This window comes from Geotrypetes seraphini, chromosome 1 (assembly GCF_902459505.1).
Source record: "Geotrypetes seraphini chromosome 1, aGeoSer1.1, whole genome shotgun sequence".
NCBI lineage: Eukaryota > Metazoa > Chordata > Amphibia > Gymnophiona > Dermophiidae > Geotrypetes > Geotrypetes seraphini.
Window position 1 is genome coordinate 597,947 of NC_047084.1, and position 24,474 is coordinate 622,420.

The 24,474-nt window shown below is 44.4% G+C and overlaps 1 protein-coding gene across 6 annotated transcripts in view; it reads left to right on the forward strand.

Annotated features, from left to right (window-relative positions):
* Positions 1–24,474, forward strand: part of CHD1 (chromodomain helicase DNA binding protein 1) — a 621,819-nt gene that overhangs the window by 175,982 nt on the left and 421,363 nt on the right. For all 6 annotated transcript variants that reach the window (XM_033962744.1, XM_033963070.1, XM_033962661.1 and 3 more), the window contains 3 exons: positions 10,380–10,558; positions 17,272–17,399; positions 18,613–18,829. In XM_033962744.1, coding sequence (XP_033818635.1) covers positions 10,380–10,558; positions 17,272–17,399; positions 18,613–18,829 — 524 coding nt within the window. The remainder of the gene's footprint in view (positions 1–10,379; positions 10,559–17,271; positions 17,400–18,612; positions 18,830–24,474) is intronic.

Consider the following 24,474-nt stretch of genomic DNA (forward strand, 5'->3'; position numbering starts at 1 on the left):
CGCAAACTTTCTTAAGTTCTTAAAGTGGTAATTTAATACCTATTCCGATTCATCAATCCACGTGTCAATCTTTGTGGTTGAACTCCAAGATACAAATTGGCGAGTCTAAGATACTCTGGAAGCATTGGTTGCAGGCGGGATATGTACTCTGGATGATGTATTATCAGATGGAAAACTGCTTGACTTTTCACAACTGCAACAAACATTCGGTATTTCAAAGTCTCAAATATATAAATGGTTGCAGTTGAAGCAGGCCATCCAGAAGAGGTTCCCTGAATGGCGAAACTTAAAAACTCAGTATAGCTTGCCGGTCCTATGCTTCCAGACAGATTTCCTAGGACATCAGGCAGCCACGTGGTACAAATTAATATCTGAATTTTTGAATAAGAAACCAAAAACAGCCTTCGGGATATTTGGAGCATTGAGATTAAGCAACAGATTTCTGCTACTCAATGGCCACGAATTTGGTCTTGGAGGATGAGATGTACAGCGTCAGCATCTATGAGACAAATTTTTTTTTTGTTTTGTTTTTTTGTTACATAGAAGTTTTTAGACCCCGGTTCACTTACAGAAATTAGATAGTTCAAAATCAAATAAGATGCTGGCACTGTCACCTCGATATTGGGACACTGGATCATCTACTCTTTTATTGTCTGCTAATACTTACTTTCTGGCGTTCTATCTGGGGTCATATTAATCTTATGATATGGTAATTTGTGGGACATTATTATCCCCTAAGCCACTAATCGATAGACACAAAAATAGATTGTTAGGAATCGTGACTGGGATAGCTATCCAAATGATCACAAAAATTGGAAAAACTTTGCTCGGCTAAATTTTACTTTTTTTGGTGACACGCGTTAATGTTTTCCGATCAAAGGGGTAATAATAAATCATTTCAACTGACCTGGGGTCCGTTGACTAATTTTATTAATAATAATTGTCTGGTATATTAATTTACGCCTGGATATAATTTACACATCCAAGGGGGGGGTGGAAGGGTTGGGAATATCTTAAATTTTTACAGATGCTAAATTTGGGAAAGGTTATTGAAGGAATCTATATACTGTATATGTATTTCATGTTTTTCTTGAGTAATCAGTTGGTGGGAGGGGGTTAAAAAATTATTGTTCATGTATTAACTGAAAGATGATTGTGCTTTTCTTGAAATATTTTTTGTACATATCATTGTTTTATTGCACTGTTGATCATTTGGAAAAAATCAATAAAGAATATAAAAAAAAAAAAAGTGATGATGCACTTTTAAAGCTGTACCGGGGCTTTGTGGGTGACGTCGCACACATGTGAGAATATCTGCCTGCTGTCCCTGGATAATTCCTGTTATGGTAAGTAACTATGTTTTCTGGGACCTCACTCTGGTGCTTTATAGTCTATCCAAGACTTTCTATGAGCCCTTTTGGGATTTTTCCCTCTTGGCCTTGACGCTCCAGATGGTTTTTCTGATTGCTGTTCCATCAGTCTCTGGACTATAAGCTCTTTCTTGCATTGAACCATTCCTCCGAATCTCGGAGACTGGAATTTCCTTGTGTACATGTTCTTTCTTTCTACCGAAGATGGTTCGGCTTTTCATGTTGATCAGGAAGTATGTGTGCCTGTTTCTTAACCTACTGATTCAAACACTCAGGATCGTGTTTTGAGGATCCTGGATATACACTGAGTGCTTCTTTGCTATTTGGTGGTCACAAATGAGTTAATCTTTGACTGTTTGTTTGGGTTGACTTATTCTGTCCAGCGGGGGCGCTCCTGCTGCTAAGGCCTCGATTTCCAGATAGATCCATGAGGCCCATTCGTCAGCCTACACTCCTGTTTCCATCCAGGCACATTCTTCTAGATGTGTGGCTTCTTCTTGGGCCGAAGCTAGAGTTGTCTCCCCTGAGGAGATTTGCATGGCAGCAACATGGTTCTTTATATACTCGTTTGCCCTGTTTTGCAGCATGCATAACTGCCTTTGGGGTCCTCAATCTTGAGGGTCAGTTCAATCAACCCATCCTGGCTTTTTGGGGATTGCTTTTGTACGTTCCACTTGTCTAGAAGGTCTCACCTATTGCACTGGGGCATGTCTCATTTCTATTCTATGGTGCAGGAGTGCCAGCAGCTTATTGGTCAGCCTAAGGTAGACTTTTTGTTAGCACAGGTTACTAAGTGCACATCCCTTCCTAGTGAGGGTGTTGTGGTGCTCAAGGACATGCAAGACCGCCGGGTAGATGTGGTCCTCAGAAGACTCATTGAAGCAGCGACTTTAGGCATAAAGGCTGCTTCAGTGGCGTCCTTTGTCACATGCGCTTGTCTGTCTTGTCTATGCATGCTGGAGAGTGAGGTTTAAGAGCCCCCTCCTCAGCTCTTTGTGGATGGAGGGGGTTATGTTGCTGATGTGTTATATGACATTATATGGGTCCTGGGTAAAGTCTCAGCCTATTCAATTTCTGCTCACAGAATGCTCTGGATTCGACAATGGGCTGGTGATTCCATTTCCAAGGCTCCACTGGCTAGACTTCCCTTTAAAGAGCAGTTGTTGTTTGGCAAGGGCCTAGACAATCTCATGAATTCGGTGATGGATTGTCACCCTAGGACCCTGCTGATAGCAGACGCCCTATGACTCTGCCTGATAGCAGATCCTGGCCCTCTAGAGTTTCAGGGTGCTCTAATTTTGGTGGCTCCAGGCGTTCCCACCCATATTCCATTGCCACGTCTCAAAGATTTTCACAGGATTCCATGCAGAGGTTTTCCAGCTACAGGTGTGCCTAGCCTTCCACTCCCTTTCAGCTCCCTCTGCCAAAAAGGCACAATGATGCAAAGCCGAGGGATGCCCCTCTTTGGATAGGGGCAGGCTTTTGGCATTCCTGCAGACCTGGGAATGCATTATATCCAACCAGTGGGTTCTGTACATTATTTGATCAGGCTACAAGCTGGAATTTGCCCGGCCTCTGATGGATTGGTTCATGGACTTTCCTGCGAGGCACCCGGGCAAAGCAATCAATGTGCAAGCCACTGTTCAAAGATTGCTGGATATTTAAACCTTAGAGCTGGTGCTGCCCGACCTCTCGGGCTCAGGCCAGATACTCAATATACTTTATTGTGCCAAAGAATGGCTCTGATGATTGGAGGCCTATTCTGGATCTTACACACATGAACAAGACTCTCAAGATTCTTCACTTTTGTATGGAGACAGTGCAATCTGTCGTAGCAGCAGTGGCACCGGGAGAGTTCCTTGCCTCTCTAGATCTCACAGGGGCTTATTTGCACATCTTGATTTTTCCAGCTCACCGCAAATTTCTGTGCATTCATATCTTAGTAGGTCATTACCAGTTCTCGGCTCTGCTGTTCGGCCTAGCTGACAGATGCTAGCCTTCGGGGATGGGAAGCCCGCTGCACTTGGCGTCCCATTCAGAGATATTGGACGCTCTCTGTCCTGCTGTTCAGCCTAACAATGGCTCCTTGGACCTTCACCAAAGTGATGGTGGTTGTGGCAGCTCACTTGAGAAAAATGGGTTTGCAGGTGCAGCCGTACTTGGACAACGGACTGAACAGAGCCCCCTCATTTGCTGATAGTCAGCACACTGTGGATCAGGTGATCTGGATTTTGGAGGACCTCAGGTGGATTGTGAATTACAGAAAAAGCAGTTTGCTGCCCACGCAATCTCTGGAGTATCTGAGTGTCCTATTCGACACAGCAGTGGGCTGCGTCTTTCTTTCAGAGGCATGCAGACAGAAGCTGTGTGCTCAGATTTCTTCTCTTATGTACAAGCCAGCTCCAGCATGGGATTATTTTCAGGTCCTGGGTTCTATGGCGGCCACACTGGATGTAGTGCTGTGGGCAAGGGCACATATGCGTCCTCTCCAGTATGTGTGCTCTCCCGCTGGGCTCCACGCAAGGATGCATTACAGAGCTCTCTTCCTTGGACTATGGAGGCCAGTGCCAGCATGAATTGGTAGCTCTTTCTGCAGTCTCTTTCCATTGGCAAGCCTTTGTGGATTGCTTCTTCCTGTTCCACTTCTCTGGAGTATGCTGGGATCATATCTAATATTGTTTACGTGTGATCTCTAGACCAGTCCTGAGTCACCTCCTGTTCAACTCTCTTATCAGTAGTATATCTGTTCCTGCTATCATGTATGTAATGTAATGTAATGTAATGTAATTTATTTCTTATATACCGCTACATCCGTTAGGTTCTAAGCGGTTTACAGAAAATATACATTAAGATTAGAAATAAGAAAGGTACTTGAAAAATTCCCTTACTGTCCCGAAGGCTCACAATGTCATTCTAAATGCCCTGGAGGTCATTATTTCTCTAGGATAAAAAAAAGTGTGATCTCTTGCTGCAGCCAATTTATAATGTTCTAACAGGTTGGATTTACTACTTGCTTTTGACTCGAGAAGAAGAGTTAGTGGTTGCTGTGGATGGTCAGAGGGATGGGCCGTTTGACCTTTGTCTGCCATTGTGTTCCTGGAACACTGGAATTGAAGCTTTTACTCCAGCACTTTTAGTTTTCCACATTTCGTTTTTCTCCATTATGTACTTGTCTGTACAACATGGGTTTTTTTTCCTCTGGTTGCATACTTACTCTCTTGTTTTTTTGTTACTTCGGAGCCATTTTTCTTGAAGTTCCTCTCTTACTTCCAAATAAGATCCTATTTGGCATCTCAACTCGGAACATATCCTCTCAGCTTTATAGTATCTCCTTGCCTTAAGTTGATGCATCTGACTCTGAGAGTAATTTCCACATTATTTGGTAGCACATGGCTAAGATCTAGCTGCACAGAATTCCTCTTCTATAAAAAAGTAAGAAGGTGCAGGAGTTCAATGGCATGGGCTTTTTACTTTTCCTGTTCACTTTCTTGACGACAAGTGTTTTTCGTGTGGCACTTATGTATTACTCGCGGCCACATCTATGGTAGCTCATTTCTCCGTTTCTTATTTTTACTTGGGTGCCGTAGTTTAAAAATTCAACTACTACCCTCCTAGACATATGTTTTCATGAGTTCAAGTCCTAATTCTAATAGCGCTTTAGTTTCACCTAGCTCCTCTTTTTTAGTACATGAGGAGCCCTTTAAAAAGCCCTTTAAAAAAAAAACAAACAACCCAGGGATATTAAACTATTCCATTCACAGTTACTTTTCTAAATATCTGACAAGGATTTCATGCTTACTGGCATATTGCTTGTGTAATATGCTTCCCCTTCCTGTTTTATACTAACATTTCAAGGCCCTCCATAGTAAGCCACTATGTTGTCTAATTCTATACTCCATAGTGCTGTTTTTTCTTTCCTTCTAGGATATTTCCTCCTTTTTATCCTCTAAGGCTATTCCTTTCACGAAAATCATGCTTCCATTTGCTTGCGAAATTCCTTTCCCTTTTCATTTGTGTCTACTCTGGGGCATTACTGGTTTCAACTGCCCATTTGGTCTGTTACTCTATATGTATGCATTAGTCAGTAGTTTTTCCTTATTTGGTTCTTTAATCTTTTCGGCATCTCCATCACCTATACTTAGATTCACCTGCCTCTGGGAGGTCATTTATTATTTTTCAACCTCCATGCATATAGGTTTTCTCATAGTCCTCCTTTTACCTCTAGTAGAGCATGCAATTCCTCTATTCTTTTATACCTTAGGTTTTTTGCCTTGCCTTCGTGCTTTTGTATTAGAAATTAGGTCTAGGTTTTTCTTGGCAACTCATGTTTTATATATTCTTGGAAACCAACTCTCCCTCCATACCTTTTCTTACAGCTAGGGAGTCCCACATGTGAGAATATGTTGCCTGCTTGTCTAGGGATAAAGCACAGTTACTTACCATAACAGGTGTTATCCAGGGACAGCAGGCAGATATTCTCACAACCCACCCACCTCCCCTAGTTGGCTTCTTCACTTGAGCATAGAACTGACTACTTCGTGAGCTGGAACATGCACAGTATATAGGCAGTCTAAAAGCTTTTTGTAAAGCTTAAAATGACAGTACACTTTTCACTGTCCTTGCCGGGCTTCGTGAATGACGTCGCCCACATGTGAGAATATCTGCCTTTCGTTCCTGGATAGCACCTGTTACGGTAAGTAACTGTACTTTATAAATTACCCATTCATAATATGCTCAGTGATGTACAGCAAACTTAACAGGGAAGGGCGACCTTTCTCCCCCATTACCATAGCAGCCGCAACCTAAATCTGCTTTCTGTTGCTAAATAAGCTGTTTGCCTAACATGCAGCCACTCTCCTTATAATTAGCTGAGGACAGCACATGCGCATTGGAGGTGCCATGATGGTAGTGGTGAGGTGGGATGGAAGAACCTAGACCAGACATGGGCAACTCCGGTCCTGGAGGGCCAGAATCTAATCGGGTTTTCAGGATTTCCCCAATGAATATGCATGAGATCTGTTTGCATGCACTGCATTCAATACATATTCATTGGGGAAATCCTGAAAACCCGATTGGATTCCGGCCCTCATGGACTGGAGTTGCCCATATCTGACCTAGGTCCTGCTTCTGATGCTGCCACAAAATCAAGGTAACGGGTCTGATTTTTTTTGTTAATTGTCATGGCGACTTAGTGTCTGAAGTTCGTTGAGCCCTGAGTTAGGTTTGAGAGGACTCAACAGATAAGCACCCTAGGAAAAGTTCATACTATACAGTGTTCTCCCCAGCGCTTTTCAGCCGGGTGCTCCGCCCAGCAAATTTACATTACCGTCCGGCTGTCATCTGCCGAAATCTGCTGCTATCACTGCTTAATGCGAGCCTGAAGAGCCGCCAAAAGACTCCTGCCGGAATTTAAACAAAACAAAACCCAGCAAGCGACTCGAACTCGGCTTCCCTCCGAAACCGGAAGTTACGTCGGGGGGGGGGGGGGGTAGGTAAGAGAAGCCGGCACAGACCATTAGAGTCCTGGAGCATGCGGGAGATAGGCCAGCCATGGAGGGAAGCTTACTTGCTCTTGCTTACTTCGGGCCTTTCTCGCTGCCGGGTCCTGCCTACTTTTTGTTTCCGTGAAGGCAGGACCCGGCAACGAGAAAGGCCCGAAGTAAGCAAGAGCAGCAAGTTGTAAGCTTCCCTCTGTCGCTGACCTTTGGGAGATAGGTCAGCAACGAAGGGAAACTTGCAACTTGCCTTTGTCTGTAGCGAATCTACCGGGTGTGTGAGACGGAGGGGGGGGGGGGCGGAGGGTGAATGGGAGGAGAAATGCTGCTGTACCCAATTAGAGGGGGAGGGGGAAGAGAAATGCTGGTGCTTCTGCTGTACCCAATTGGGGGGGGGGTTAAGAGAAATGCTGCTGCTGCTATACCCAATAGGGGGAGGGGGAAGAGTCATGCTGCTGCACCCAATTAGGGGGGAGGGTGAAGAGAAATGCTGCTTCTGCTGTACCAAATTGGGGGGAGGAAAGAGAAATGCTGATGATACTGCTGTACCCAATGGGGGAGGGGAAGAGAAATGCTGCTGCACCCAATTGGGGAGAGAGAGGGAAGGAGGGAGAAGGAAGATCAGGAAAAGGAGGAAAGAGATGCAAAGACCATGGGAGGGAGGGAAAGGAGATACCATATCATGGAGTGGAAGAGAGAGATGTCAGGGCATATGGGGGGGGTAAATCAGGGCCGGATTAAAGGATAGGCCCAGTAGGCACAGGCCTAGGGCCTGAAATGGTCAGGGGGGTCCCGCCAGCGCTGTGCTTTGGGGCCTCACCCTTGCTGGATTCGCTGGCAGCAGCAGCAGCCTCATCTTCCCGGGCGCCCCCCCCCAAACCCGATCCGACCCTCCTTCCCTCATCGGTGACGTGCCAGAGGGAATTACGGCAGGAGAAAGCCCTGAAGCAGGCTGTTTAGAGTCTCATGATGGGAGGGAGGGAGAGATAGGAGGGTCGTGGCGGGGGGGGGGGGGGGGGAGAGTAGCAGTTTGCCCCGGGTGCTTGGCCTGGCGTCATGAACTTCTTCGGCTAGCAACAGCATTTACAATTCACTGCTGTTGCCAGCTTCAGGCCTTCTTCTCTGCCGGATCCTGCCTACTTCTGTTTCTATGAAGGCAGGACCCAACAGAGAAGAAGGCCCGAAGCTGGCAACAGCAGCGAATTGTGAATGCTGCTGCCTGAAGAAGTTCATGACGCCAGGCCTTGGGTGACAGAAGGAGGAAAGGGAGCAGAGGGGGAGAGACTTGCTGCACCCAACTGGAGGGAGAAAGAAGATGAGGGAGGGAATGAAACGAGATGCCAGGGATTGGAGGGAAGGAGGAAAGTATGCCAGACCAAGGGAAAAGGAAGGGGGAAAGGAAGGAGAAGATGTCAGAGCATGGAGGGGGAGGGAGAGATGGAAGAAAAGGAAAGAAGTGAGATGCCAGAGAATCAGGGAAGGGAAGATACCAGACTGTGGGGTGTGAATGAAAGAAAGGAGAAGAGAGAGTTGCCAGAGCATAGGGGACGGGGTGTTGACAGAGAGAGAAAAATGGAGAGGTGGCAGAGCTGAAATCAATCATGTACAAACGAGAAGAGAAGGGGCACAGGATAGACAGTTTGTTGAAGGAGCATAAAAAGAGGGAAGATGCCATATGGAACGGGGAGAGGGTGGACAGTGGATGGAAGGGGCTGATGCTGCATGGAAGACAGAGCGGACAGATGCTGGCTAGAAAGAAGAATGAAGACAAGATGATTAAAGCAGAAACGACAAAAGGTAGAAAAAAATTTTTTTGTTGCTTTACGTAGAATCAAGTAGTATTGTATCTATTGATTAAAGTTTATAAATAGGAAATAGAAATAAGGCAGTTTTTTGGGGACTAAACCCCTTTCCTCAGGTCAGGACAGGATACCATAACAGCAGGGGTGCCCAAATGGTTGAGCGCGATCGACCAGTAGATTGCAAAGGCAATGTGAGTCGATTGTGTTGCCTTGGCAATCTTTTTCTTCCTGCATACAAGCGCCGGACTCACAAGACTTCACCTCCAACGTCAATTCTGATGTCAGAGAGGAAGTTCTGGGCCAGCCAATCGCTGCCTGGCTGGCCTGGAATTTCCTCTCCGACGTAAGAATTGACATCAGAGGTGAAGTCTTGTGATTCCGGCGCTTGTACATTCCTGGTCTGGCTCGTGGAATCAGGGAAAAATCGGCATGATGGCTTAGGGGGTAGGGAAAGAATCGGGGAAGTGGAAAAATTGGTGCGATGGCTTGGGGGGCAGGGGGAGAGAGAAAGAAAGAGAGACAGAAAGAAAAGGGGAAGGGCAGAAAGAAAAAAATATTGGATTTATAGTCAGAAGAAGGAAGTGCAAACAGAGACTCATGAAATCACCAGACAAAAAGGAAAACTGATTTTATTTTCAGTTTAGTGATCAAAATGTGTCTGTTTTAAGAATTTATATCTGCTGTCTATATTTTGCACTATGGCCCCCTTTTACTAAACCGTAATAGCGGTTTTTAGCGCAGGGAGCCTATGAGCATCGAGAGCAGCGCAGGGCATTCAGTGCATCTCCCTGCTCTAAAAACCAGTATTGCGATTTAGTAAAAAGGGAGGGGGTATATTTGTCTATTTTTGTATAGTTGTTCCTGAGGTGACATTGCATAGAATCGTCTGCCTTGACCACTTTGAAAACCCGCGGAATATAAATGATAATTAACATTTTCTCTGCTTACAGTGTGCTTTGTGTTTTTTAAAAATTTTTTATTGTTGGTAGATCATTTTGACTTGGTCATTTTAAAAGTAGCTCGCAAGCCCAAAAAGTGTGGGCACCCCTGCTGTAGAGCCATTGCTTGTATGACTGGATGAGCTATATTTATCTTTTTTTTAGTTGTTTAAATTCATGCAGAAATAAATGGCTAGATTGAACCTAATGACTTCATTAATGCCTTTCCCTTTTTTAAACCTCTATACCATTTGAAAGAGGGCAAATACTTCTTAAATTTAGTAAAAATATTCTGGCACAAGTGTCAAACCTTAAAAAAGGAAGTCATATTGAGCATTGGAAAATAATAATAATAATTAACTAATAAAAATAGTATACATTTAGGGCTCCTTTTACTAAGTTACGATAGTGGTTTTAGTGTGCGCTTAGCGCGCGGAGGAATTGCCATGTGTGCTAGATGCTAACGCCAACATTGAGTTGGTGCTAGTTTTCCCATGTAGCGCAGGGGTTTGAGCGCGCTAAAAATGCTAGCGCACCTTAGTAAAAGAGGGGATTAATTTTCCCCACCACCAAATTTCCCCATCCCGCCCCACCCGGCTACATTTTCATGCCACTCGGTTGGAAAAAATTTCTGGGGAGAATACTGCTATATTTTATATTTCTAGTTCAGCTAATTTTGTGGATTGTTGCCTTGGAACTATTGAATTATTGGATTATGAAAATAAACTTGTAGAAAAATATGAATCTAAGACTCTTTTTTTAAATCTTCAATAGCTCATTCAAATCAGAAGTCAGCAGCAGGATATCCAGATTATTTTTGCAAGTGGCAAGGTCTGCCATACTCTGAGTGCAGCTGGGAAGATGGAGCTCTCATTGGAAAAAAATTCCAGACCCATATTGATGAGTATATAAACAGAAATCAATCCAAAACAATGCCTTTCAAGGAGTGCAAAGTAAGTGTATGGCAAAATTATTTAAATATTTAAGAAAGTGAATAATAAGTTAAATATATTCATCAATCCCTAATACATTATTCTAGTGCTCAGCTGCCCCCTTCGGTTTTTCCTGTTGCATGCAAGCCGGAAGGAGTCTTTCTGATCTGCTCTGTTTTTCTTTACTTTTTCGGTCTATTTCACTGTATTTTGACATGCTTTTAGTGCTAAGAGCTTCCCTAATTGAGGGTCTAGCTCTGTTTGCGTGGAGGAGAAGCAGACTGAGGTCTTCAACTGACAGGCCAATCCCTCTGTGGTACCTGTTAGTCAGCCTGAAGAAACGTTTTGGAACATTCCCCTTGTAACATTGCTCACCTACTGTGTTGCAGGGGCTTGGAGTGAAGGTTGTCAGGCATCCATAAGGGACTCGCAGGGTGCTCCCTCATTATTCCTCTTTCCCCTTTATCCTACGATAAGTAGGCAGCAAATTCTCGCATATGGGCGACATCATCCACAGAGACCGGTACAGACAGTATGAAAAGTGAACTCTCACTTTAAGTTTTTAGAAACTTCACGACTGCCTGCACCTCGCATGCGTGAGAACCTTTCCGCCTGACGCCCGCTCGCGGTACCTCAGTTCGTTTTACGCGGAGCGAAGAAGTCTCTTTTGACTGGACTCCATTCAGTCGGCATTGCCTCCCTGCTTCACGTTTCTTTAACATTGTTTTTTCTAGATTTTGGTGTTGTATTTTACTAAGTTCTTTCTAAAAAATAGGTCAAATATTTATTTTCTTTTTCTAGATCTTTGGGCTTTTCGCTCACCATTGAGTTTAATCTTGCCGACGAGATTTTTCCCATGTCGAACCCTTCGATGAGGTTTTAAAAGTGCTGTAGGTGTCTTCATTGTTTTGGCCCTGATCACCGAATTGAGTCTTGTGTTAATTCCACTTTGCAAAAGCACTCCATTAAAGCCTGTCATATTCAACAGGAGAAGCTGTTCGAGGAAGCCGATTACTGAGACATCCTTTTCCCAGCAAGTGTCGCAGGTCTCTACAACATTGAATCTCTTGAAACAGATCATACATTGATGCCATCGATCTAAGGATCTGCAAGTTGTCTCTCCTCCTAGGTGTGCATCTTCATTGAGGTCACCTTCTCTGAACAACCTGCTGGTGAGTCTTCAGTACTGGCGCATGCCGCTCAGCAACAGTCACAGGCCTCAAAGTCATCGAGTCTCTTGATTCAGGCTAAAAGACGTCATCGTTCTGCTGATCTACAGGTCATTTCTCCTATTCGGGGTGTGTCCTCTACCAAGGCACCCATACCGAGACAACCTGCTGCACCGACAGTACCAGCTGTTGAGCCATCGGTACTGGTGCACTTTTTCTGGGAGAAACTCGATTAGTTTTTTCACTGGGAGATTGCCACTGTTTTTAAGTTGCACTGCATGCATCTCCTACAATAAACTCCCTTGGTACCGGCTCAACCTGGACATACCAGTATAAGGCATCAAGATACCGATACTAGGATCCATTGCAGCATCAAAATAATGCTCAGGGATTTCTATGAGGCGTCATAGTTCTATCGCTCGATGCCTTTCTTCCTCCAGGCATGGTTCTTTGCATCGAAGTTCTACTTCTTCTATACAATGCTCACCTTTGAGACTTTGAGCTGCTATTTCGGGCCGTAAGTCCTCTTCTTCTTTGAGGCATTCCAGACCAAGACATCGGAGTCCTCCTACCATTGACTTCCTCTTTTTAAAGAGGCATCAGAAAGTTCATTGATCCTCTGCTGCCTCTTCATCACACTGGTACCAAAAACGTTGCAGGGCTTCTTCTACACATTTTTCCCTAGAGGTTTTCTCTGATTCAAATTCTGACTTTGGTTTTTCCTTTTCAGAGCCTGAGTCTGTTGGTGCAGCACTTCCCCGAAGAAGATCCTCCCCTGAGGAAGTTTCCTTTGCTGCTTACATTAACCAGTTGTGCAAAGATTTGTCTGTTTCAGTGGAGACTGATGCTTCATTAAATTCTGAATTTCAAAATATATTGAACTTTAATGGGCCTTCCAAAAAACTCTTCAAATTGCCATTGCATGAAATGTTTAAACAGATCCTTTTCAAAAATTGGGAGATGCCTTTATCCGTCAAGGCTGCTCCGGGGAAGATGAGTTCACTTTATAGAATTTTCTCTACGCCAGGATTTGATAGTCCACACTTCCACATCATTCATTATTGATGGAATTAACCCTCAAAAAATATTTTTCTACCAGAGTTCATGCCTCATTGCCTCTGGGATGCAACTATGGACATGTTTGGGTGTCGCCTTTATCAAAACTCTATGCTATTGAACAGAATTCTTAATTACACTTTCTACATGTCTTTGTTTCTTCAACAACATGTAGGCTGGTTGATTGATTTTGAGCAATACATTCCTTCGGAGCATCTTCAGGAATTTCAGCGGACTGTTCATACTCTGTCACAGACTGCGACGTATCTTGAAGATCACACACTGATGCTTTTCAACTGTCTTCCAGAGCGTCTGCTATAGAAACATAGAAAAATGACGGCAGATAAGGGCCATAGCCCATCAAGTCTGCCCACTTCACAGACCCACCCCCCTGAGTCTGCTCTCCTGGAGATCCCTCTCCTAATGACCCATCCTTAACCCACATGGGCATCCCATTTACCCTTAAAATCTGGCACGCTGTTGGCCTCGATTACCTGTATTGGAAGCTTGTTCCAATGATCAACCACTCTTTCGGTGAAGAAATACTTTCTGGTGTCCCCATGAAATTTCCCGCCCCTGAGTTTAAGCGGATGCCCTCTTGTGGATGAGGGTCCCTGGAGGAGGAAAATATCTTCTTCCACCTCGATACGTCCGGAGATGTATTTAAATGTCTCAATCATGTCTCCCCTCTCCCTACGTTCCTCGAGAGAGTAGAGCCGCAGCTTGTTCAGCCTCTCTTCGTATGAGAGATCCTTGAGCCCCGAGACCATCCTGGTGGCCATCCGCTGAACTGACTCTGCTCTTAGCACATCTTTACGGTAATGTGGCCTCCAGAATTGCACACAGTATTCCAGATGTGGTCTCACCATTGTTCTGTATAACAGCATGATGACCTCAGGCTTCCGGCTGACGAAACTTCTGCGGATACAACCTAACATTTGCCTTGCCTTAGATGAAGCCTTCTCCACTTGATTGGCAGCTTTCATATCTGCACTGATGATAACTCCCAAATCTCGTTCTGTTACAGTCCTAGCTAAGGTTTCACCATTTAAGGTGTAAGTTCTGCACGGATTCCTACTGCCGAGGTGCATGACCTTGCATTTCTTGGCGTTGAAGCCCAGCTGCCAGGTAGATGACCAACGTTCCAACAAAAAAAGGTCATGCGTCATACTATGTCAGTAGCTATGAGAAGCCTAGCTTGGCTCAGACTTTCTGATATAGACCTCAGTCTTCAAAATACGAGGGTCATTTCATAAATAATTCACACTATTTTTTTTCCAAGTATTTCTTTACACTCCTTCAATGTAGTCTCCCTGCTTTGCAATGACCGAGTCCCAACGTCCAGGAAGCTTCATTATTCCATCAGTTGCCGAATGGCTTGGTACTGGTGTAAAAAAGCTCTTCCAGAGATGCAAAACAATGTCCACGAATAGGTTGTTTCAACTTTGGAAAAAGGTCGAAGTCTGATGGACTCATGTCTGGACTGTAGGGAACATGAGGTAGCACCTTCCAGCCGTATTTGCGTAGTTTTTCAATGACGACATTCCCTATGTACGGGCGAGTGCTGTCGTGAAGAATGAGTGGCCCAGCCAAGAGCAACTGAGGTTGGGTTTTGTGCATTTTTCTGTGCATTTTTTGCAAAAAAAATCATGATAATACACTGCTGTGACACTTCTTCCACATGGAACTTTGTCTGTAATGATGATGCCTTCATGATCATAAGCAAAAATCATCATTTGTTTGACTTTTGATTGAGCTCATTGACATTTTTTTGGCCATGGGTTAAATAGAGCTCTCCACTCGTCTTTAAAAAAATACACAAATATGGTTGTGCGATATTACCTCATGCTTCCTACAGTCTAGACATAAGTCCACCAGACTTCGACCTTTTTCCAAAGTTGAAACAACCTATGCGTGAACATCATTTTGCATCTCTGGAAGAGCTTTTTCCTGCTGGTACCCGAGCCATTCGGCAACTGAACAAAAATGGTGTCTTGGATGGAATAATGAAGCTTCCTGGACGTTGGGACTTGGTCATTGCAAAGCAGGGAGACTATATTGAAGGATTGTAAAGAAATACTTGAAAAAAAAAATAAAACATGTAAATTAAAAAAAAATAGTGTGCATTATTTATGAAATGACCCTCGTAGATTAGCCAGTATTCCATGCCTAGGGAAGGAGCTTTATGGCGAGCCCATCGAGGTTGCTGCACAAAAATTAGCTCAACGTGAGCAGACTTGGAATACGTTAAAGCAAAGTCTAAGTAGCATTTAAGCTACTCTTGAAAAAAAATAACGCGCTTCCTTTTATTCCAAATAACTACTGGTCAGTATCAAACCTTCCATTCTTTCAAAACTACCGTACTTGAGAGAGTGGTATTCAACCAACTTCAAACTCATGTTGAATCGGACGGACTCCACCTCAGCAGAGATGGAACGAGGCTCCTTACCCCATCTGCTGCTTGTACGAGTGAAAGAAAGCTCCCGCCTATTGCCTGGCCTGGGCTTTGAGCATCTCCGCATGCTCAAGGCCTTCTGGATCTCATTCTCTCCGAGACAAATATAGTGCAAAATATAGACAACAGATTATAAATTCTCAAACTGACACATTTTGATCACTAAATTGAAAATGAAGTCATTTTCCTACCTTTGTTATCTGGTGATTTAATTAGTTTCTGGTTGGACTTCCTTCTGACTGTGCATTCAACATTTTTTTCTTTCTGCCTCCTGCATGCTTCCTCTCCTGTGGACCTCATTCCCTTCCCTAGCCAACATCTCTCTATGTCACTCCATGAGTCCAACTTTTCTTCTTCTCTCTTCCACCCCTATTAGCAACATGTCTCTCTCCTCTGTTATGATGTTGCATCTCTCTGTTCTTCCTCAGGGTCTCTCCCCCCTCTGTCTGTTCTGTCCATACCTCCTATAGTCAAGTATCTGCCTCCTGTATTTCCCCTGTCTTTCTTCTGCTTACCCCCTCCCCCCCCCCAATGTCCAACATGACTTCTCCTTTCTTCCAGGTCTCTCTCTCCTTCCTTTCTCCCTCCCTGGTCCAGAATCTTTTCACTTCTCTGCAATCTCTTTCTCTCTTTTTCTTCTATACACCTGCCAAGTACAACATTAGCCCCCCTCTCTTCTGCCTCCTCTTTGTTTCTCTCTCTATCTTCCTTCTGCTAACATTTCGAGACCTCCCATTTTTGTTTTCAGATCTTTCTGTGTCTTCCCCTCCCTAGGGCCTGGCATCTCTCCTCAGTTCAAGGTGTTTCCCCTCTCTACCCCCTCTAGTCCAGCATCTGCCTTGTGTTTTGCAAGTCTGCTTTCCTGCCCCTCCTCAAGGTCTTTATCTGTCTATCCCCCCCCCCCTCCGCGGTGTCTAGATCCAGCGTCTCTGTGGCAATCCCCATCACGACAGGGCCCTTAGTTGTGTTGCAAAGGGAGTGTGGGCGAGACGCCCTGAGGGAATGAGAAGTAACATAAGAGAAAATGCTGGCATGGAACTTTTTTCCAAAATGTTACTTACTCCTGAGAGGAAGCGTATCATTGGAGAAAGGCAGCGGGGCTTACCTAAATTAGCCAGGCGGAGTGCTCTGCCAAAAGACACTAGGGAGAACACTGGGTCCACCTTGGGGATTAGCGCCCAAAAAAAGGATCTGGGTGTCATCATAGACAATACGATGAAACCTTCCGCCTAATGTGGTGGCGTTCAAGAAAGCAAACAGGATGCTGGGAATTATTTAAAAAAGGGATGGTTAACAAGACTAAGAATGTTATTATGCCACTGTATCGCTCCATGGTGCAACCTCATCTGGAGTATTACGTTCAATTCTGCTTTCCTTATCTCAAGAAAGATATAGTGGCGCTAGAAAAGGTTCAAAGAAGAGCGACCAAGATGGTAAAGGGGATGGAACTCATCTCGTATGAGGAAAGACTAAAACGGTTAGGTCTCTTTAGCTTGGAAAAGAGACGGCTGAGGGGGAGATATGATTGAAGTCTAAAAATCCTGAGTGGAGTAGAGACCTCAGGGTCTCTCCCCTCTTGTCTCTTCTGTCCGCACCTCCCATAGTCCAGCATCTGCCTCCTGTATGTCCCCTTTGGTCCAAGCCCCTTTCTCTGTCTTTCTTCTGCTTAACCCCCCCCCCCCCATGTCTAGCATGTCTTCTCCTTTCTTCCAGGTCTCTCTCTCCTTCCTTTCTCCCTCCCTGGTCCAGAATCTTTTCACTTTCTGCAATCTCTTTCTCTTTCTTCCCTCTAACATAAGACCTCCCCCTCTGTTCTGCCTCCCCTTTGTTTCATTTTTCTCTCTCTATTAAAAATTACAAAGACTAGGGGGACACTCGATGAAGTTATAGGATCGATTTTTCACTCAGAGAATAGTTAAGCCCTATTGTGTTCAGAGAATATCCATTACAGGTAAGAGACTTAATTTATTCTTTTCTTTCTTAATCAGTTGTAAATATGATTGTAATTTTTAATTTTAAGCTGGAGAACTGATGATGATTTAATTTTTTTGTAGGTTTTAAAGCAAAGGCCTAGGTTTGTAGCTTTGAAAAAACAACCATCGTATATTGGTGGCAATGATACTTTAGAACTACGTGACTATCAGTTAAATGGACTTAACTGGTTAGCTCACTCCTGGTGCAAGTGAGTACATGAAATAAATGCTACATAATTATCTTTATAAGAGCTATTTTGAACAGCAAGTGAAGTTAAGAACCGCATGTACAATTTGGCTTTGTCTATAAATTGTGTTAGTTTAAAAAGATGTTGCCATTAAGTTATCCAGTAACTGCCTTGAGTATCATTTAGAGGTGGCTCAATTATGGTACTGTTTTCAAAAGATCCCTTTTTTAAAATAAAATCCTACCATCATTTTCCTAGCCTATCAGTTATACGGGTATATTTTAGAGCTGCATTTCAATTAAAAATTTTAATCGCAATTAATCACGATGCATAGCTAGCAGTCCATCTAAGGGCACAGAAAGAAACTGAGAGCCATGCATTTCCTCTCCTTCCTCCCCATATTAGGCATTATATCTTTGCTAGTGGGGATTCTGAAGCCCCACCAATCAAAGAAATCCATTGCCATAACTACCTTCTTGTTAAAGGGGATGAGACTTGATATACCCCTTTTTCTGTGTGGTTACAATCAAAGCAGTTTACTTATTTTTAGACAGGTGCTTATTTTGTACCTGGGGCAATGGAAGTGCTAAGTGACTTGCCTAGAGACACAAGGAACTGCAGTGGGAATCAAATTCTCAGCCATGGGGTGCTGAGGCAGCTGCTCTAACCAATAGGCCACTCCTCCACTTTGCTGTCTCATTCTAGACCAAGGTAGACAGTGGAGTGCCTCCTACCATCAATACAGGCACTCCCTGAGCGTGCTCAGTTCATGCCCGAACTGTCACGATTGGGGACTGCAAGTGTATGTGGCCAGAGACATGCCACTGACTTTGCTGCACCTTAGGCAGTATGAGGAGGAAAGAGGCAACTCAGGCAGCAGATATCTTTGGTTGATGGGGCTTCAGCTACCCTACCAGCCATCGAACAGGTACTGCAGTTTTGGAGGGGGGCCCATGTCTCCAGGGGCTTCTTTCTCCTGGTCCCAAGTCCAGTTCTCTTTTTTCCTTCCTCTCCTCTACCCCCAGGACGAGTTCTCACCCTCCTAGTCCCTAGCCTCAGGTTCAATTCTCTCACCCTGTCCCTCCCCCTGAAATATCTTAGACGTATGCCGTGTTTAATATTTACTGTAAGCATCTCAGTAGTAATTTTTGAGCCAGTTGCTCTTTTTAGTTGTAATATATATGTTGCTTTGAAATTAATCATACTTAATATATATATTTTTTATGTTTTGCAGAGGTAACAGTTGTATTCTAGCAGATGAAATGGGTCTTGGAAAAACAATTCAGACAATTTCCTTTTTGAATTATCTGTTCAGTGAACACCAGCTATATGGGCCTTTTCTGCTTGTTGTACCTCTTTCTACACTAACCTCTTGGCAAAGAGAAATTCAGATTTGGGCTCCTCAGATGAATGCTGTAGTTTATATAGGTGATATCAACAGTAGAAATATGGTGAGTAACCTTAATTCAAACTGTTACGAAATGCAACTGGCAGTATCAAGCTTAATCTTCCACTTGAGATGTAATTTCAAAGTATCTACCTTGTGAATTTAGGTTAAAACTAAGGGCCCCTTTTATCAAACTGTGCTAGAGGTTTTTAGTGCAGGCCAGCAAGGTAAGTGCTCCAGTGCTTGTAGAAATTCTATGAGCATCGGAGCATTTACTGTGCTGGCTTGCACTATAAACCTCTAGCGCAACTTGATAAAAAGGGGTCCTAAGTTAACAAAAATAAGAATATACTTCTTAAGATATTATTTGATTTACTGACTATACCAGTTAACACTACTTAATTTTAGAGTGGTTAACAACAAAAAAATATATACAGTGGTACCTTGGTTTACGAGTGCACCGGTTTGCGAGTGTTTTGCAAGATGAGCAAAACATTTGCAAACTTGTGCCTGGTAAACCGAGCGCGCCTCGATTTGCGAGCGCCCCCCCTGCGAACCGGCACCCTCCCTCCCCGCAATCCGGCACCCCCCCCCCCCGCCGCCATCGGGCACCCCCCACCACCATCAGGCACCCCCCCGCCGCAACCTGAGGTCCCCCCCAACCCACCCAAACCCTCTTCTTACTTTGATGTAGCCTCCACACTTGCTCCAGCATGTCCTGTGCTGTGCCGGTGCCCGAAAATCTGCCTCCGGTGCTGGGCCTTGAGCATGTGCGCATGCTCAAGGCCTGAGAGTTCACGTCCAACGTGAACTCTCATGTCCAACGTAAACTCTCAGGCCTTGAGCATGCGCACATGCTCAAGGCCCAGCATTGGAGGCACATTTTCGGGCACCGGCACAGCACAGCACAGGACATGCTGGTGCAGGTGCGGAGGCTACATCAAAGTAAGAAGAGGGTTTGGGTGGGTTGGGGGGACCTCAGGTCGCGGCAGGGGGGTGCCTGATGGCGGCGTGGGGGGGGGTGCCGGATCGCGGGGGGGGAGAGTTCCGGTTCGCGGGGGGGGGGCTTCGGAGGGAGCAATGCCGATTCTCGTGGGGGGGGGAGCAGCGCTGCTGGCCTCGGGGGGGGTGGAGGGTGGGAACCTATCAAAGCGAGTTTCCATTATTTCCTATGGGAAACTCGCTTTGATAAACGAGCATTTTGGATTACGAGCATGCTCCTGGAATGGATTATGCTCATAATCCAAGGTACCACTATATTACATTATCCCAGGACAAGCAGGCAAGATATTCTCAACATATGGGTGACGTCAACCACGGAGCCCCGATGCGGACAGCTTCACAAGCAAACTTGCTTGAAGAACTTTTAGAAAGTTTGCGTATGCCGCACCGCGTATGCGCGAGTGCCTTCCCGCCCAACGTAGGGCGCGTATCTCCTCAGCACCTCCTTAGTTCTAAGTTTTCCGTGGAGCTGAGAAGCCCTTGTTTCAAGGCTCTACATGAGTTAGTTCTTAAGCTCGTGCCTTCTTTACACCGCGGCTCGTATATTTCTTTTATTTTACAGGGTCGTTTGTGTAAGCGTGTTAAAAAAAAAAAAAAGGAATTTATTGTTTTTTTCGTCGCGTCATAACGGGTCCTACTCCGCGGCCTCAGCCTGCGGGCTTCGATTTGGCCGCAGACGTTTTTCATTCCATGTCCCGACTGGTCACAGGGTTCAAGAAGTGTAGCCGGTGTCAACGCGCGATCTCTATCACTGACCCACATAAGTGGTGTGTTCAGTGTTTAAGACCTGACCATTGTCCGGAGTCGTGCACCCGCTGTGCTCCACTTCAAAATCAGGCCCTAAAACAACGACGTGTTCAAATTGAAAAAATATTTGGGCCATGGATCTTCCTCCAGCCAAATCCTTGACCCCAATTGCGACCTCGATCTCGATTGTGTCAGTCTTTTGTAGGGCTTAAAGCTTCAACCTCTCTAAAGCCTTCCTCGATGGGGAAGTCCTCATCCTCGGGAAAATCTGCAAAATCGTCTCCGGAGGGGCCGTTATCCTCAGTGTCTCCATCAGATCAGTTAGCTAAGCCACAGCCCATTCCAACAGCAACCTTGGTCAGCCTTGTTACTTTGAGGCTTCCAAAGAAGAGGGTCTCTAAATAGAGGCAGCACTCTTCTTTGAGGTCATTTTCCTCGGAGTCTATAGCCACACCAATTGTACCAGCTCCAGTGGTCTCGGTGCCAGCTTTGCAGAATATGTTGGAAACTATTCTGCATCAGGAGTTTGGTAACATGCTTGCCAAATTTTTTCCTGCCTTGACCTGCTTCCTGCATTCTAGCCTGAACACTCAGCAGTATTAGAAGGAGCCGAATCCTTGCAAGTGTCTAGACCTCGATCTTCAACTTCCAGTCCTACCTCTCAACATAAGGCATTGCCTTCTTTGATGCACAGGGTGAGGACACCTCAACATTCCTCATTGAGGCTGGATTCGACTCAATCAATGCCCCATTCTTCGAGGCATAGTTCATCTCTACACCATCTGTTGAGACATTCGTCTAGACCCAGGTCTTCTTCTCGAGGCAGACCTCGTTCATCGAGGCATCAAGACTCTTCGTGGCCACCAACTCCCTTGTCGAAGAAATCTATTGTGGAACCTTATATTCGGCAGCCACAGGATTCTCACCAGTTGAGTTCTTCTAAGAGCATAAGAAGTGCCTCTGCTGGGTCAGACTAGAGGTCCATCGTGCCCAGCAGTCCGCTCGTGCGGCGGCCCAACAGGCCCAGGACCTGTGTAGTAGTCCTCTATCTATACTCCTCTATCCCCTTTTCCTTTATAAAATTATCCAATTCCTTCTTAAACCCTAATACCGTACTCCTGCGTGATTTTCTTCACCGGCTTGTTCCTCAAAATGAAAGCGTTCTGCTTCCCCTCATTCTAGGAGTGGACTTTCTTCCACATCTTTGCCTATGGATTCAGATTTTCACTACGAATATTCCAGAGAGGCTTCATCTTCTTTCTCTGCCGTAAGGGGAACTTCGAGGGGCTCTCATTCACCTTCACCTCAATAGGGTCATCCCTCTTCTGATCCGGTGTCTTTTACTAAGTTCCTGTGTCAAATGAGTAAAGATCTCAACGTTGCCTTGGAGTCTGGTTCGAAATACTCTAAGGAGTATTTGGAAGAGCTGGGTATGCCTAATCCTCCTAGGGATTCTCTCAAATTACCCATGAATGGCATTCTTTGTCAGACTTTCAAGAGAAATCTGGATACCTCATACTCTGTTCTTGCGGTGCCAGCAAAGCTAGAATCCCGCTATAAGATGGTTTATTGTAAGGGATTTGAGAAGTCTCCACTGTTCCATCAATCTCTTCTCATGGAGTTTATGCCACAGTCCCTCCTGGCCGAGAGGGAAGGACAATGGTCAAGTTTGGCCGTTGTATGTATCAAAATTCTATGATGACGAATCAGATTTTAAACTATAATTTTGTTTTCACATCCTATCTCAAGCATTGGGTCAATGCTATGCCTACTTTCTTCAAGTATCTCCCAAAACATTGGCTACCAGAGTTCCAGCATAAGCATTCTCCTCTAGGTCAACTTCACATGCATATGGTTCAGGCTGCATATGATGCTTTTAAAATGTCCTCCAGGGTCACTGCATTCACGGTGGCCATGCATCTAGCCTGGTTACGCACTGTGGACATGGATCCAAACCTGCAAGATCAACTGGCCAACATTCCATGTCAGGGAAATGAGCTGTTTGATGACTCCATTGAGGCAGCCACAAAGCGCTTGTCTGAGCATGAGAAATCGTTTGCCTCTATAGTTAGGCTGAAGCCAAAGCCTTCCACTGCTAAGAGTTATAGGCCTCCTCTATTTTATCCGAGGCGTTATCCTCAGAAGGCAGCACCTTATTCATGGCCGAGAGAGTGCCGAGTAGATGAGTGGGAATCTGATTAGAGGGGCAAGCAGTGGGTTTGGAGGATGAAAGAAGATATGCAGTTTCCTCTTCAGTGATCTAAGAAAAAGGAGAGGGTGGCAGCTGTTGAGGGGAGGTTAGCAGAAGGGGCAGATGGAGGGGAGGGGGAAGCAGCCTGTTTGAGAGCTCTAGGTGAATCTTCTGAATCTTATTGTATTCATCTGCCTCAGAGAGGGAAGCTCCAAACAGCTGCTCTCTGAATGTAATTTCCTAACAGGCTGGTGAACAGACAACTAACAGTCAACAGACATTGCATATGCACCACTCTATAAATCAAACAAAACACCTTAAACTCAATTCAACCTTGCATAGGCAACCAGTGCAACTGAACCAGAATCGGCATAATATGTTCAAATTTGGTTGCACCAACAATCGTGCCACATTATTTTGGACTAATTGCAATGTGTGAACTACATATTTTGGCAACCCCAAATATAGCACATTGCAATAGTCCAAAATTGGTGTCAATATTGCACTAATATCAATTTGAAATTCTCCTGTTGAAAGAAAGTCCCTTACTTTCTGAAGTACCTGCAGTTTAAAGAAGGCACGAGATACCACTAATTTTTCCCGTGGTTTCATTGACAATGTAGAGTCCAAAAGAACCCCAGATATTTTGTTTTATGTGAGATTAGCACTTCAGCACCATCCAAGGACAGCTTTGGAGGAAACAGCTCAAGGTGCTTTGAGTGACCAATACACAAAACCTCTGTTTTATCTGTATTTAATTTAAGGTGATTTTTATCCATCCAGCACTTGATGACGCAAAAACAGCTATCCACCCTTCTAACAGCATCTGATATTGAGTTTACCAGCACTAAGAAATGAATGTCATCTGCATACAGCTTATAATATACTCCTAAATCCTACAACTCCTGACATAAAGGGAACAAATAAATGTTGAACAATACTGCTGACAAGGCAGATCCCTGAGGAACTCCAATAGTCAGTAGTTCTCAATCTGATTGGTTTTTTCCTATCTCCACGCAAAACATTCTGCCAGCTAAAAACAAAGTAAGCCATTTCAGTATTTTTCCACCAATTCTCAAATTCTGCAATGTCTCAAGTAATATCTGATGTTCAACTGTATCGAATGCTGCAGAAATATCTAAAAAGACCATCAAAAATGCCTTTCCCCTATCCAGCTCTCTATGGATTATATCCAGCGTAGATGTTAACAACAATTCCGTAGAATGATTAGCACGAAACCCAAACGGTCCACTATTTAGAGCCCCTGATCTATCCAGGAATTCCAGATGAGAACTACTGTTTCAAGTATTTTTGCAAGAAACGACAGACGAAATAGGACGATAATGTTGCAACATCAACCCATTAATATTAGCTTTCAACCACGTTTTAACCACTGCTTTAAGGAATATGGAACTAAACCTTCCTGAAGTGATGCATTTACCGCATTCAAAAGAAATGGTGCAACACCTTCCCACATTGCTAGAAGCACGCCAGCTGGACATGGATCCATAGAACATGCAGCTTTATTTAGTTGTTTTACCACAGATGTCAATTGTCCTGAGATGAATTCTCAAACTCTGACCATAGTTCAGCATTCAAGTCCCTCAACCCAATGGGAGTTCGAACATCAAATTCCATAGTTATAGTGCTCACTTTATTCACAAAAAAGCTTAAGAACTCACTACATGTAAATGATGGATCAATTTGAAGCTCATTACTTTTAGTACGTTTATTCACCACTTTAAACAACTCTAGCATAATTTTTGGCT